The sequence below is a fragment of the Sinocyclocheilus rhinocerous genome, unplaced genomic scaffold (genome assembly GCF_001515625.1).
Source record: "Sinocyclocheilus rhinocerous isolate Xijiao unplaced genomic scaffold, SAMN03320098_v1.1 scaffold166, whole genome shotgun sequence".
NCBI classification, from domain to species: domain Eukaryota; kingdom Metazoa; phylum Chordata; class Actinopteri; order Cypriniformes; family Cyprinidae; genus Sinocyclocheilus; species Sinocyclocheilus rhinocerous.
The window spans coordinates 2,345,108-2,360,856 of NW_015633186.1; the positions used below are offsets into that span (position 1 = coordinate 2,345,108).

The window sequence follows — 15,749 nt, forward strand, 5'->3', positions numbered from 1 at the left end:
CCAGCTCCTTCACGGTCAGTGTCGGGGGTGACAAGGCTCTCGACGGGGACCAGAACGGCCACAGTCACCTCCATCATGCAGAGGAGGTGAGAGAGGAACATCACTCCACTCACTGCTGCTGTGCAACTACTTTAACCTTCTGTTCCTCTGCTGCGATCTCACAAAGGCACCTGCTATTTCATTTTTTACACAAGAAAACAGGTTTTTTTCTACGTCTTTTAAGACGTTTGGGAAATGCTGAAGTCCAGATGAGTCGCGTTTCTGTGGTTTAGTTGAGTGTGTGGGCAGAGGAGATCGTCTTCCGATCTGGATTGAACTGAGCGGAACTGAATCCATTAAACACGATCACACAGAGAGGATGACCATATCGACATGGGAGGATAAAGTCACAACGCCTCTTTGACTTGTTTTAATTAGTAGAAAAAAATTGCGAGAAAAAAAATCTGGACATATTAATTCGACGTTGAATGTCATATTAACCCTATGAATACAATCAAACGCGTTATTTTAAGTTAAAAAAGAAGAAGAAAAAAAAACGTAAACAATGGGAAATTAGCATCGCCTGACAACTTTGATAATATTTCACATTCGCCAAAAGGAGTTTTTTTTTAATCTTCCAGAAACATTAAGTTTGGATTTCCACAATGGCAATAAACACAGATACGGAGTTTGCGAAATCGAATCTGGGGGAGAGCGGAGGAACGCAACCAGCCGAGACCGAGAAACTCCTCGTGACCACCGAGCCCACCGGGGTAAAGACCTCCAGCTCCTTCACGGTCAGTGTCGGGGGTGACAAGGCTCTCGACGGGGATCAGAACGGCCACAGTCTGCCGCTGAGATCCGGATCAGCGGGGCAGCTCGGGTCGGCTCCTCTCTCTCCGTCCAGAGTGAGCCTGAGCCGCACTTCATCGACCGGTAATGCCGTCCAAGAGCAGCAGAAACCCAAAGACTACCTCATACTGGTCATTTTTTCCTGCTTTTGTCCCGTGTGGCCACTAAGCATCGTTGCATTGGTCTATTCAATTATGGTGAGTATCAATAAGTTATAATTGAAATAATTCAAGTCTGGGTGTTGTTTCCTAATTCAGACCAGCAGTCCCACATTGTATGGTAAATATTTCTGTACGGCACGAAATTGTGCTGAAAGTACTTGAACAAACAAGACAAACCTCTTTCATGTCAATAAACAGTGTCTATCTGTTGTATGGCAAGCCGCTTACAGGTAGGCTATTCCTTAAAACTACTGTTACTAGTACGCTACTTTAAAGTTGATTTCACTAGGAAGTCTGTAGTCACTAGTAGACTATATTTTTCCAAATTTACTGGTAACAGTAAATTGTTCCTGCATCTGTTAGTCACTTATTCAGTACTAATTTAACTACTTGTGCAAACAGTTAAAACATTTTCCAGTTTTCTTAGTACAAACTAATAGTACTTTATTAGAGACTAGTGTGTAATATATTTGTTAAAACTAGTAATTTATATATGGTAAAAGGCAATCACAGCTAGTGAGCTAAATAGTGTCTTAAAAATACTATCCAGGTACTAATACAAAGTAGCAAAACTGAAATAGATACTGGGATAGTTTAAGAAATAGAAATGTTAATAGTAATGTTAAAAATGTTAATAAATGATATCTGAATCACAGACCACCATAGAATTCAATGCATTCTTTACCAATAACAATGGAACAAGTTACTTGTTATATACTTGGGATACTTACTAGCAAGGGAATAAGTACTAGTATGTAATGAATAAGTACAGTAAAAGTGAAAACAATAGTAGTCACTATATTGATACTGTATATGATACTAGTCACTAATAGTTGGATTACTTATTGGCATTTAAAACAATGTAATAAATTAGATTAATTTTTAATAGTACTAGTTTAGTTTTAAATTAATACTAGTGAGCATAATTGCTAAAATGACTTGCCATACTCTTGCAAATCATATGCAAAAGCACAGGAGCTGCATTGAGAGAGCAGAGCACAGATCCACTGACAGGTGTGATTTACAGCCCTGCATATGCTCGCGGTAAATGGACCTGACTGAGTGCTGGGGAGCTATTCGCCAGAAAATTGGTGCAGACTATCTCCACCGCGCACCAAGCACCTACACAGCACAAACTCTAGGGACGGTGGAGCAAAACAGTCAATTAGAAGGCATAAATATGGTGCAAAGTGTTTCCAAAGCATAGATACAAATATAATTTTTTATCCCAAAAACATACCAAATAACATCTTTATTTCCATCCACATAACTTAGAGGTTCAGAGAGTAAGAGTGCACATATGTTGGGTGTGGTACCATTTATCTGGATTTAATGAAGATGTACAAGACATGGCGTTCATGATATGTGACCCTGGACCACAAAACCAGTCATAAGGGTCGAATTTCCGAAATTGAGATTTACACATCATCTGAAAGCGGAATAAATAAGCTTTCCATTGACATATGGGTAGTTAGGATAGGACAATATTTGGCCGAGATACAACTATTTGAAAATCTGGAATCTGAGGGTGCAAAAAAAATCTAAATACTGAGAAAATCGCCTTTAAAACTGTCCAAATGAAGTCCTTAGCAATGCATATTACTAATCAAAAATTACGTTTTAATATATTTACAGTAGGAAATTTACAAAATATCTTCATGGAACATGATCTTTACTTAATATCCTAATGATTTTTGGCATAAAAGAAAAATCAATAATTTTGACCCATACAATGTATTTTTGGCTATTGCTACAAATATACCCCAGCGACTTAAGACTGGTTTTGTGGTCCAGGGTCACATATGTCTAGAAAGAAACTATTTAGCACGATCCTGCGTTTTATAGATGTAGGGTGGCATTTCTTTTTTTGTCCCTCTCGAAAAGATACCCTTGTTAGCAGATAACAGTATGCACTGTTTTTCTAATCAGAGTCGAGTGCTTTTGTTCACTTTTTCATACTGAAAGAACAGCGACTCAGCAGCGCATAACCTCAGCAGGATACAAATGAGACTTTCCAGCCGAGTCACAGGAGAGCAGCTTTCAAACACATCATTTCAGTAAATTTAATAAGATACAGTCAAATTCAGCCTTAAGTGAATTTTGAACCATTGTGTACTTGGTGCTCATTACAACTTTCTAAGTGTTTCAGTGGGACATGCTCTATTGGAGACACACAAATTAGAGCTCAACAGTGGAAAGGCGCCATACAAATGTGCTCCGGTTTCTTGTAAAGAGCAAAATCCTATATAGATTTACAGTACAGATTACAGAATGATCCCTGCTGTGCCCCTATCAAAAGCCATCCCGCTCTACGCCCTTCACAGAGCCTTTGTGTTAAGACAGATTGAATAATAAAGAGTCCTAGACGCTCCTCATGAACCTGATCTAGGTCAAGTTTTTTAGGCTGCATTGAAAGCTACCAATATTCTACTGCAAACACCTGTACTTCTGACCACACTCATGCAAATAGTGTCTCCCAGTCTCGTTTGTCCACACAAATACAAATCCACCATGCCAACAGAGTGACAGCTGAAACCATAGCTACCTGACAATTCAACAGAGGGCCAGACAGATCAATTTAGCCTTCTAACCTGCTGTAAGGACCCCTCTGCATCATTTTAGGTCATAATTCTTAACCCTTTTGGTCAAAAATAAAATAAAATAATAAATTAAATAATCCAAATGGAATGTGTACAGGATTTCTATTAGAATTTGGATCATAACTCTTATGTGGGTAAGGCTTAAACTAGAACTGCATTCAAACTAATTCTAAAGACAATTTTTAGATGTAACACTATTGCATATTGCAAATATGCTGTATAAAATTCAGAATTTTCATTCTTTTTTTATTATAAACCTTATGTAAATCTAAAACAGCTACAAAACAACAACAAGCCACTTAGAAGAGTGAGTGAGACACAGAGGCATGTTATTATATATCTTGTTTGGTAAGTTTAAAACATTAACATTGACATTCCAAAAGTGGAAAGTATGCAATTAAATATAAAAAAATATTTATGATATAGTATTTTACATTAATGCTACATTTTAAAAAATAAATCCGTAAAATATCAGAAAAAGCACTGGCAGCTCATTACACAGGACATTATCCAATAATTTTATGGACATTCCCATTAACTATAAAACACAACCCAATGCAGTGTAAAATACTGGTAAAAATTAGTGCTGTCAAACGATTAATCGCGATTAATCGCATCCAAAATAAAGGTTTTTGTTTACATAATATGTGTGTATACTGTGTATATTTATTATGTATATATAAATACACACACATACAGTATATATTTTGAAAATATTTCCATGTATATATTTATATTAATATAATTGATACTATAAATAAATATTTTAAATGTATAAACAGAACATATTTTTCTTAAATTATTGCATGTGCGTGTATTTATATATACATAATAAATATACAAAGTACACACACATATATTATGTAAAAAAAAAGTTTTTATTTTGGATGTGATTAATCGCGATTAATCGTTTGACAGCACTAGTAAAAATACTGGTACTGGAAAATTCCTAATACAGTACATTGTCCCCTATTTTTTACAGATTTTTAGAGTGTACTATTAACTAAGGATTTCTGAGATGAGCACAACAAAAATAGACACAACACAGTCATCTGAATTGAAATCGCACCGCACATTTTCATTAATGTGGCTTCACCAATATTCCATATTGCTCAATTTCAACATCCCTCAAGACAAAAAACAAAATCATGAAACCAAAGGGTATTAAAACACATTCAAAATAAGAGCACAAAGATGAAAAAAGACAAAATAAGACAAAGCGCATCCCAAATTGTGTACTTATTCTATGCCGTTCACACTGACAATGACAAAAAGAAAAAGTTCACTTTAAATAACTGGATGATGCACTTTATTAACTGAAAAAATGAAGTGTGGAATGTTGGACATTTCATGCACTCAACTATCGCAGCTTTAATTACAAAGCAGAGGGGGAGGGGCTATCAGAATCTGATCATGAATGACAAAATAACCTTAAAAAATTAATACACCACACAGAGTACATAGTGCATAAATACATAGTGTATAAATGCATAGTGTATAGTGCGTCATTTGGGATGCAACTTTAGTGGCATCCACTGGTCAGAAGAGGAAGTCTAAAAAAACAACGACAAAAAAAAAGAAAAAAACGGGATGCTACAGAAAGATTTTGTTTTTGTGTTGGAAGGCTATATGAAAATTCCCACTAGGACAATTCCAGATGCATGCTCCAATAGCCACAGACATGGAAACAGTTCTTCTCAGCTGAGATCTAGAAAGCAATTGTAACGACGACATTCTAGCAAGGTTTTGTACTGTAGGCATGCATCAGGAACTCTGAAATCAATGAGCTTACAGAGGCAGTACAGTGGCAAATAAGAGGTTGTGGTACGCTGGAGCTCATGCAAGCTGAAAGGAGTCATTTGGCTTGGCATGGGGAGGTGGGGTGGATTTTAATGGCCAATCTCAGTGCAGTGGAAGGACCAGTAAAGCAGTTACTGCATATGCTGCAGCTTCTGCTGGTGAAATATGGCAAGCAGAGATGCTGAATGGCTTTGTTTCTGTGTCCGTTACACTATAACAGGAATTTGAGACTACGATGGGCTGCCATTTTCTGCTTCTCCAGTTTTACAAAAAGCTCATATAGAATAGCTATGGAAAATATTGATGCATTAAGCAGCTTGTTGCTTGTTTCTCAAACAAGCCCCATACTGTAATATGGTGTCATCATGTTCTCACAATGCTGAGTGAAACATTACATTATGAAAGCAAACAGCCAGTGAGATCGTGTTTCCAGTGCACCTGCTCATGCAGAAGCTTGCTTTCCACAGGCTAAATAGAGACAAATAAATATAAATACACTACATAAATGTGTATAATAAAAAAATAAAAACAAAAACAAAATGAATATTGAAAAAATATGAGACAATCAAAAATATTAACAAAATGGCAGATAGTAGTAAGCGCATAGTTTAAAAAAAAAAAGTTAATTCAGATTAACCGACAAATGGCAGATTTAAAAATTCCACAATAAATTTTTAATAAATGTTCATTATTTGGATCTATATCCATGCACATGCATTGCACACAAGGCTCATTGTAGTAAAAAATGTTCTTCACACTAAGAACTGTTTACAAAAAAAAGTTCTTTGGGGAGCCAAAAATAGTTCTTCTATGGCAAAAACCTCTTTTTGAAACCTTTATTTTTAAGACTGTAAACTATAGGTCAGCATTTTGTTGAAATAATTAAATAAAACACTAGAAACTAAAACCAATTGTTATAAATGCTACAAGTGAATTTAGAGATCACAACATTTTAATGTGCAATATACTGTATATAAAAAAAGAGATATTAATTTTAAAATGTGATAAAAAAAAGTAACCGTGATATTAAATTATTAGTGTTTTTAAACATTAACTTCAAAGGGAAAATTTATCCAAAAATGAAAAATTAAGATATTTTGAAGAATGTAACCAAACTGTTGCTGGTAGTCACTGACTTCAATAGTATTTTTTTCCCCATACTATGGAAGTCAATGGCTACCAGCAGCTGTTTGGTTACCAACATTCTTCAAAATATCATATTCAACAGTAGAAATAAACTCATACAGGTTTTAAAACAACTTAAGGGTGAGTAAATGATGACAGACTTTTCATTTTTGGGTGGACTATTCCTTTAAGAGAGCATTAGTTATTGCCAAAGCTAAAAGAAAGTGCCTATTAATAATTATAGTTGCAGTTTTAAACAAATATTTATTACACTTTAAAGGTGCAATAGGAGATCTTGGAAAATGCTAACTTTAGCCTGATAGCACTGAAAGCGAACGTCCCACCCTCCCTGCAATCGCCGTCCAAAGCCACGCCCCCTGAACGCATTTACACTCACAGACCAGAGACAACATTACTACAATAGGCTACATCAGGTTCCCAATTCCAGCCCATGTTCCGAAGTGAAGTAAACATCAACGTATTTCCCCTGCTCAGGGAGGAGGGAGCAATGAACACTGTGTAGGGATCATATAGATCGGAACACAGTTCATGCACGTAGCTCACATCTAACGAGCTGGCGCGAGGACTGGATATACCGCTGGGCTACATCATGTGTCATTCACCGGTGAGAAATCTTTAAAAGTACTACAATACCAGGAAGGAAGATCGGGTTGTTGATGTTTGCCTGCCATCCTCGCTCTGTCTGCACAGCGTGCGTGAACGTGCTGATGACGTATCCTGTCTGCGCGAACTGGGTGCGCAGAGGTATGCTAATACAAACTGTACGCTGACAGGCAGGTAGGAAAGCAAATTAAAACTCTCGGACCGAGCGTTTTGATTGGACGAACATTTCTTGATCCTACACCTTCCACAGAATATATAAATACAGACAAATACATTTAGACCACTTAACTTAATGATTGCTATCGGGATGTGAAGAGACTTTCAACCAGCATAACAAAAAATGTTTCTGAAGACAATCACCTATTGCACCTTTAAGTCTTTATTACTATGTCTAGTCAAATTAAAACAAAAATATTACAATATTGCTTCTGTGTTGAAAATCTATTTATTCTGGACTTAAAACAAAATTGGTGTTCGCTGTGCACCATTGTGCAGGTTTTCTACAGTCATTCCTCCCCAGCCGCTGGCATGGCTGTTTATAATTAATGGCTCAAGCTTGTGAGGGAAAGCCAAGAGCTCCTGTTCACTCCCAGGCTGCAGCAGGAGATGTTGAGAGGGGGAGGGGAACGTTCTTGTGTGTTTATGTGACATACAATGAAAGGGAGAAAGTGAGGAGAAAAGGGGGTCATCGAATCTGCCCAGAAGAATTGCCGAAGACTTTTCAGTTCAAGAGAAATATATTACAGGCCAAAGCTCCTGGGGAATCAGTGTTATCCATTTGCCGTGTCACGGGACACACCCCTCCTCTACTCGGAAAAGCCGCACACAGCCCATTACAATCCACTGGCGTTTCTGAACATTCTCCAAACCACAGTCAGGCAAAATGCGTCTCAAAACACAAAGAGCCAGAAGCCATTTGCGCGGCTGCATCACGACACATACTGCACTGTCATCATGCTAAATGAAAGAGATTGAAACGCAAGAAGGGCAGATGGCATTGTACTACACGGTATCGTCAAAAGACTCTTTCTGATTGAAAGCGCTGATACGGCTTTCCGCAGTGATTAGACTTGGGAATCAATAACGTTGTGCTGCTCCAGCCACATATTAAACCCCTGCTAGGATGTCAGAGCCAGTCTGCAGTATTTGAACTGAGAGACGATGGGCAGGCTAGCAGAGAGGGAAGGGTACAGGTCCTGCCTTAAAGTACCATATGATTATCTACATACGCAAAACAGATACTAAAGTATATTCCACAAGACAAGGATCTTAATGTCGTTATTGCACGAGTGAGAACTCGTTCAAACTGTCCTTGATGCTCAAGGAGGAAATATTAAAAGGCAATCATTTCTGTGTGTGTATTTACTACCTTTCAGAAGTTTGGGGTCAATACGTTTTTTTAATGCTTTTATTTAGGAGGGATGCATTAAACTGATCAAAAAATGACTATCTACAAAAAATTCTACCTTTTGAACTTTCTATTCATCAGATAATCCACAGAAATATTAAGCAACTGTTTTCACCAATAATAATAATTATTAACGTTTCTTATGCATAAAATCAGTGTATTAGAATGATTTCTGAAGGATCATGTGACACAGAAGACGAGTAATGGCTGCTGAAAATTCAGCTTTACGATCACAGGAATAAATTATATTTTAAAATAAAAAAGTTATTTTAAATTGTAATATTTCACAATATTACTGTTTCTCATCAAATAAACGAGCCTTATAGAGCATAAAAAATGCTTGTTCTCAAAAACATTAAAAAAAATCACACTGCCAAACTGAGCGGTACTGTACATATATTTTATTTCAATATTTTCTGTTATGTCTAATTATAAAATGCTATTTTTTGATAACCTTTCTCAATATTGTTTTGAAAAAGATAAACATTCAGATTCTGTAAGTGGTATGAGCAGAACTGAATACTGTGGCTCTAAAGGCAACAGGTAAACTGCAGTGTGACAGTGAAGAAGCAGAGCCTCCCTGTGGGTGAGGGAAGATCAGTGTATGTGATGGGGGAAGCTCTTCAGTTTCTCCAACAAAACCAGTTTGATAGAGCTGTAATCCTATCTGCTATTGTCCTACCAAATGCTCTAAGTGAACGCTGAAGACATGATTAAGAGTATAATGGTTCCACAGTCAGCCTTTCAGACTTTGGTGTACATTCATCATGGATGAATGCGATGAATGTGAAGGCGGCTTCCCACTGTGTTTAGTACTGTTCGTTTAACATTATGTAACTTTAAAGGATTTCTGGGCCACATTATGTTTTGCTTTTTTCCTATTGCCAGTACTTTCTATTTATATTATTTTTTCCCCAGCACTATCTACATAAAGTGTAATGGCAGAACGCTTGGAGTCTCTTAAATTTTTCTTTTCACAACTCGACAAAGATCATCATAAACGGATAGTGCACCTAAAAAGGAAAATTCTGTCATTTACTCACCCTCTTGTTGATCCAAGCAATTCTTTCTACTGTGTTACATAAAAGAAGATACAGTAATTTGAAGTATGTTGGGAAACACAACACTTGAGACTACTGACTTCCATTATATGGACAGAGAAAAAAATCTTGTTACACAGAAGAAAGTCAGTCATACAGGTCTGAAACAACATGAGGGTGATTAAATGATAACAGAATTTTAAATTTTTGAGTAAACAATTCCTTTTACTTTTGGCCATACCATCATTACAGGAGCTGTCAAGTCTGAAGGTGCTGAACTAAGGCTGTATCACAAAACTAGTGTGAAAATACTGACATAAATGTGTGAAGACTGTTAAAAAACGGTCACATCTTATTATTCAGGTCTACTACCTGACATGGTGATAAAAAAAGAAATGTTAGCTCAAGTGTAGAAAATAGAATTGGATATCTCCAAAATTATCTAATTTACACTATAATATCTGATCCATCTTGACTGTCTGGAATTAGTTAGTTAAAAAAAAACACAAAATATATTGACCCAAAACAAAACAAAAAAACTAAAATTATTTTATTTCAGCTAGACGAGAAGGCAACACATATCATTTTCATGTGCTATACCTTGATGTACTAAAATAACAAAAACTAAATAAAAAATTAATAAAAACCCTATACACATAAAAAAACTAAGATGACAAAAACACTTTTTAATAATCACTGTAAATAAAATTACTAAAACTGTAACTAAAATGTAAAGAAAATCTAAAAACGAATTCAAAATAATAAAAACTATAATAGCAGTGGTTTCCACAGTAATGGCCGTATACAAATAAGCTCCGCTCATGAACGCTACTTTATCAGATAAAATGAAAACGCCATTGAAACTTTTCTGATGACTGTCAGTTCCCTTCAGAGTTACATTCACATAAAGCAACCGCGCTGTGTTTTGATTTTGAAACGTACAGTGCACATGTTTATTCAACAAAGTCAAACACTGAAGGGGACATCGGAGACAAAATTCACTTTTACATGGTGTTTGCATATAAATGTGTTGTGTGGACACAACCACCCTACAATGACAAAAATCCATTCACTCCTTTTTTTTTTAATTCTCAAAAAACCTAAACAGTCAATTATACCCTCAGCCAGTTATACGCTGTCCGCCATTTTCTTCGCGCTCAAGCAGCTGTAGTTATAGCTGTAGAAATGCAGGTGTTTTGTAGTTGGATTTAAAAGTGAACATAAAGCCCTATTCGCACGGGATTAGTATTATCTGGGGACCTTGTGTGATTTTGAAATTACCCCCCCACATCTGCGTGCGCTGTGTCATTTACATTTCACCAGGTTAAAATAGTATCTCAAGCTTTATGCTTGATTTATTTGTAACACATTAACCTCAAAACCTTTTCAGCTTTCTCTTTCTGCAAGTTGTATGGTGTAGCGATATCACAGCACCCAAAATACTATCAAACACTCCAACGCAGCTCCATTCTTCGTGAAAGATGGATAAAAAGGCACACAGGAAACAAAAACCTCGAATAATGATATACAACCCGCCAAATGCTGGCCAAATCACAGAGATGCCGATTCGCACGGGGCTAATATTATTACAGGACCTTGGTGTTCGGCGAAATATGGTAGGTCATTTGCGGGGGAATTTTTACTTTACAAATTACAGACATGGCCGATTCGCATGGGATTAAGATCACAGACAACCTCCGCAATTATTACAAATGACTGGAGGTCACCAGGTAATACTAATCCCGTGCGAATAGGGTTTAAGAGTCTTAATTTTCTCTCGACATCAGATTCACAGAGGATGGCGGTGAGCAGTAACTTATTATTTAAAGGGACATGCACCGAAATGGCTCGCTGTGAAAAGAGCTGTTTTTGATAAGGTAAAAAGGGTGTAATTTTACATGACCATTGAGAAATTTTAACCAAAATATGTTGCAGACATAAAGAATCATATAAATTTGTGGAAAATGGGCATCCGATGTCCACTTTAAAAAAAACTTGCATTAATATAATTTTACTTCATCTTTGATAAACTGGGGGGAAAAAAAAGAAAAAAGCTTAAGTTGCACAAGTTCTGAGGCTCGTACTCTCTACAGTACACCCTACTTACATAGAAATGCTTTTGGCAATCGTGCCGTACAGATTAAGTACAACTTACTACTTAAGTTCTACTTAGTGCTTCGGGAAGCTGATCAAAGTACATTCAGCACCTTGGACAGCGGCATCACTTCCAAGACTCCGGACTTTCTTTTATGATAATGAGATTACGTCACATCGCAAGACGAATAACCACGCCGACAAGATGGAGAATGGAATTAGCATTTGAGTGTGGGGAGATTGGTTGGCCACTGTGTCAGAGGCTTTTTCCTGCACAATCTATTGCTCAGTATTGATTACTTTAATGCAGTCTACTGGAGAGGCTCTCCCTAGGGTACACTGACCGTCTAATGGGTGGCTGTGGCATAGGGCTGCACTAATAAGGAAACACGCTTATCAGCTTATCCTGTATCCAAATCACTTGAACAATTCACAGAGTCACCTCTGACCTTTTGCTTCCTAGCATGCTGAATTTCAACCAAAGGCTTAAATGAAAAAGAACACACAGCCTATTATAACAGATCATACTGCACAGTGCACATATCTGTAATTAGAATTGTGACACTCTCTCTTTTTCGTCGTGTTACAGTCCAGAAACAGTCTACAGCAGGGGGATATGGATGGGGCAAGACGCCTGGGACGCTTGGCTCGCCTGCTTAGCTGTGTGGCCATCATCGTGGGCTTCCTTAGCATCATAATCTATGTGGTCGTTGCAGGTATGTTGCATTACAAGCATTTATTTCAGCATCTATCCACTATTAAAAATTATAGATGTGACACGCTTTATTATTTTGAGTCAAAATTAATCACGAGTTGTTAAAAAAAACAAAAAAACAATTATAAGCAAAACACTTGTATTTTGAGTGTTAGTGTGTTTTTTTTATCAAATAAAGTCTTAGCTTTCAAATTATGCCAACTTTACCATGAAATTCAAATAATGAATGTTGTTTTGATGCTCTTTAATGTGGTGTGACTTGTTGCTGTAATGTAACATGCTGATTTGCTGCTCAAAAGACATTTCTTTTTATTAACATTGAAAAAAGTTCTATTTAATTTTCCTAAAAACTGATACTTTGATTTTTTATTTTTTTTTGATGAATAGGAAGTTTAAAAGAATAACATTGATTTGAAATAGAAATATTTTGTAACAATGTATCAGTCTTTACTCACATTTCTTATTAATTTAATGCATCATAGCTAAAAGAAACTTAAGTAAAAATTTAATTATTTTTTAAAGTTTGAATAAACACCTTAATTGTCAAAAAAAATAATATCTGAAAATACTTTTAAGAAGATTTTCTTAAAAACAAGTTATGACAGCCACCATTTAAATGATTATATCTTGACAAGCAGAAACATAATTATGTCACAGAAATTCATTAAGAGACTAAATTATTTTCTGGGCCAAAATGATGGAGCGGTTCACATACTATAGTTGATAATATATACTATATTTGATAAGTTGCATGTATTTCCATACTCAGTGTTGCTGTTATGATTCATATGCTCTTTTTTTTCTGCTCTATCCTCAGTAACTGGATAGGAGGCATAGTAAGAACGAGAAACCCATCTACAGCACTATTGCAAACAAAATAAAAACCTCACCCATGATGTAATTAAAATAAGATCTCCCTCTTAACAATAATGCCACATAAGATAAAAATAAATGAGGACTGTAGCAGCAAAATACGATCTGATTAAATAGCAAATATGCATGCGGTAGATTAGCATGCTCAGTGAAAAAACTCCCATATGTTAAAAAGAACAGTAATGGCTTGCATTATGTAATGAGAAACATTGCTGTTGTGGCAAGAACTCGTCTGAGGATGGCACAAAGGACAAGGGGACTTTCTTTTTTTTTTTCCAAAGATCGTCTTTGAAAACATGGCTATGCCCGGCAAGCTGCATTTTAACCTTATATTACTCCTGGTTGATCTTGCATTTGAAAATTATGAACAGAAATATTTGCAACATAACCACTGATGTATGTTTTATAAAAAGATTTATATGTGGAGTTTAAGTGACGGGAATGAACTAGGGATGACAATCTGTTAGATAGAATCCTTGTCAGACTTAACAGAAATGGTCATTGGGGTTGGAGATTTCATTTTTGTTTATTTATTTTGTATGTTTTGATTATTAAAAAAATGACCAAAATGACCACACGCACGCCTGATCCTGTATGTGAATAACTGTCGGCATTTTTCACTACTATGTTTTTTATCTGTAAGAGTAGTGGGTATTTAAAGATGGGAATGTACATCATTGTCCATTGTATGAAATGCTATATTCTTTCAATGGCACAAAGTTCATGGAGAGCTCTGCCTTTAACCACGAGGATCCACTACACATCTCATACTAGCATAGAGAGGTAGGACTGAAATGTTACGCATGCCAGCCCTCTCTTTCCTGACAAAAACTGCTGGAGCATGGACATTCATCTAGAGGCATGCAACGGCCAGCACCATTCTGTGCCAAGACCTTTATATCAGTATGCTAAATAAATCACAGGACTATTCATCTTTACCCTGGGTTCTTTCCTGGACAGAATGCCAGTTTCCCTGTCATAAATCTCCAGACTTATCCCTTATTAATATGAGATATATATCAACATATTTATAGAAATATTTAGGCATGCCGTGGGTGGACAAAACATTTTTTTTATCTTCACCTAGAATGAGCTTGTGTGTAAGGGACTTTGCTTTGACACGTCTCACAGTGTTTATTGCATCTCTGTGATTGCTAATTCTTCAATCTGCTGATATTAATATGAGAAAATTACACAATCGGAGGTACAGATACATAACAGCACTTCTCTGGCTAGTTAGACTGAGTGACAGTTAAGAAGGAAATGTCTATTGACATGCTTCATTCATACTGAATTAAGTATTTGACTGCCCTGTCATAGATTTCAATGCACTTTTACACTTACTTTTCATCAATATTCTCATGTCCTGTCAGTACTTTTGTATCCTAAAAATATACTTTCATGTATAATCTCCTAAAAATAGACTGTTAGTACCTAAACACCTAAGATGACCGTTTCATATATAGGCATTATGCTGTATAATGTACTGTTTTGTGCTTCTCATAACTCTTTTGTTCACTATAAGCGATTATGTTACTGTGTTGTTCATAAAACCCATTATGCCATTATGAATGAGATGCAAAAATGCTGCTATGTGTCTTAAAACTGTGATTTATTATGTACAACTTTGCATTCTTGGTTCACTTGTATATCTGTTTTCTATGTTAGGTTACGGTGTACCTTTGCAAGTGTGAAATAAACATTAACATGCATGGTCCACAACTTGCTTGCGGTTATTGATCGTGTATAGCACAGTAGCAGAGAAACATCAGCAAGCAAATTATTGCATTAGCAAAAAGCGAAATGTTAAGGATACTAACACAAAGAAATACAGCTAGACAACAGCTTTCAAAGCCTTCCTGCCCAAAGCACATATACAAAAGATTTATTTTTCATGTTACTGACTATTGCTGTTGTAAATAATGCATGGCTAAGGAAATGGCACAAGATCTACTGGCTGATTTTGCACTTCCCTGGTTCTCTGATCTCTAAGTAAGGCCCGCACTCCAGGACTCAGCACTAACAGCCTTCTCTCACTCACAGTGACACGAAGTGTTTAAGTACTCACAAATCTAGCCACCAGCTTAAATGAGACTAAAGTGCCATTATCAGTCATCTAGCATCACAATCCGAAATGGTTTTATTTTGCAAGGAGAAGAAACAATGACAAAAACAGAGCTTTTTGTCAGCTGAACCCCAAGGAGCTAAATATTTGCCTGAAGTTGACCATGAGATGTTAAAAGAATTTAAATCTTTCAAAATATAATGAATTGCACATCTTTTTATGCTCATTTTTACATTTTTAAGATATACATATTAAAGGGGTCATATGATGTTGCTAAAAAGAACTTTATGTTGTGTATTTGGTGTAATGAAATGTTTATGCGGTTTAAGGTTCAAAAAACATTATTTTCCACATACTGTACATTATTGTTTCTCCTCTATGCCCCGCCTTTCTGAAACTCGTCGATTTTTTCA

General features: G+C 36.2%; 1 protein-coding gene across 1 annotated transcript; it reads left to right on the forward strand.

The window, feature by feature from the left end:
* Window positions 1-595: 595 nt before the first annotated feature.
* LOC107743671 (tumor suppressor candidate 5 homolog) lies at window positions 596-14,951 on the forward strand. The gene is made up of 3 exons (XM_016557038.1): window positions 596-1,028; window positions 12,273-12,399; window positions 13,216-14,951. Exons 1-3 carry the CDS (start codon window positions 645-647, stop codon window positions 13,224-13,226), a joined length of 522 nt encoding a protein of 173 aa, XP_016412524.1. The 5' UTR covers window positions 596-644; the 3' UTR covers window positions 13,227-14,951.
* Window positions 14,952-15,749: the final 798 nt, after the last annotated feature.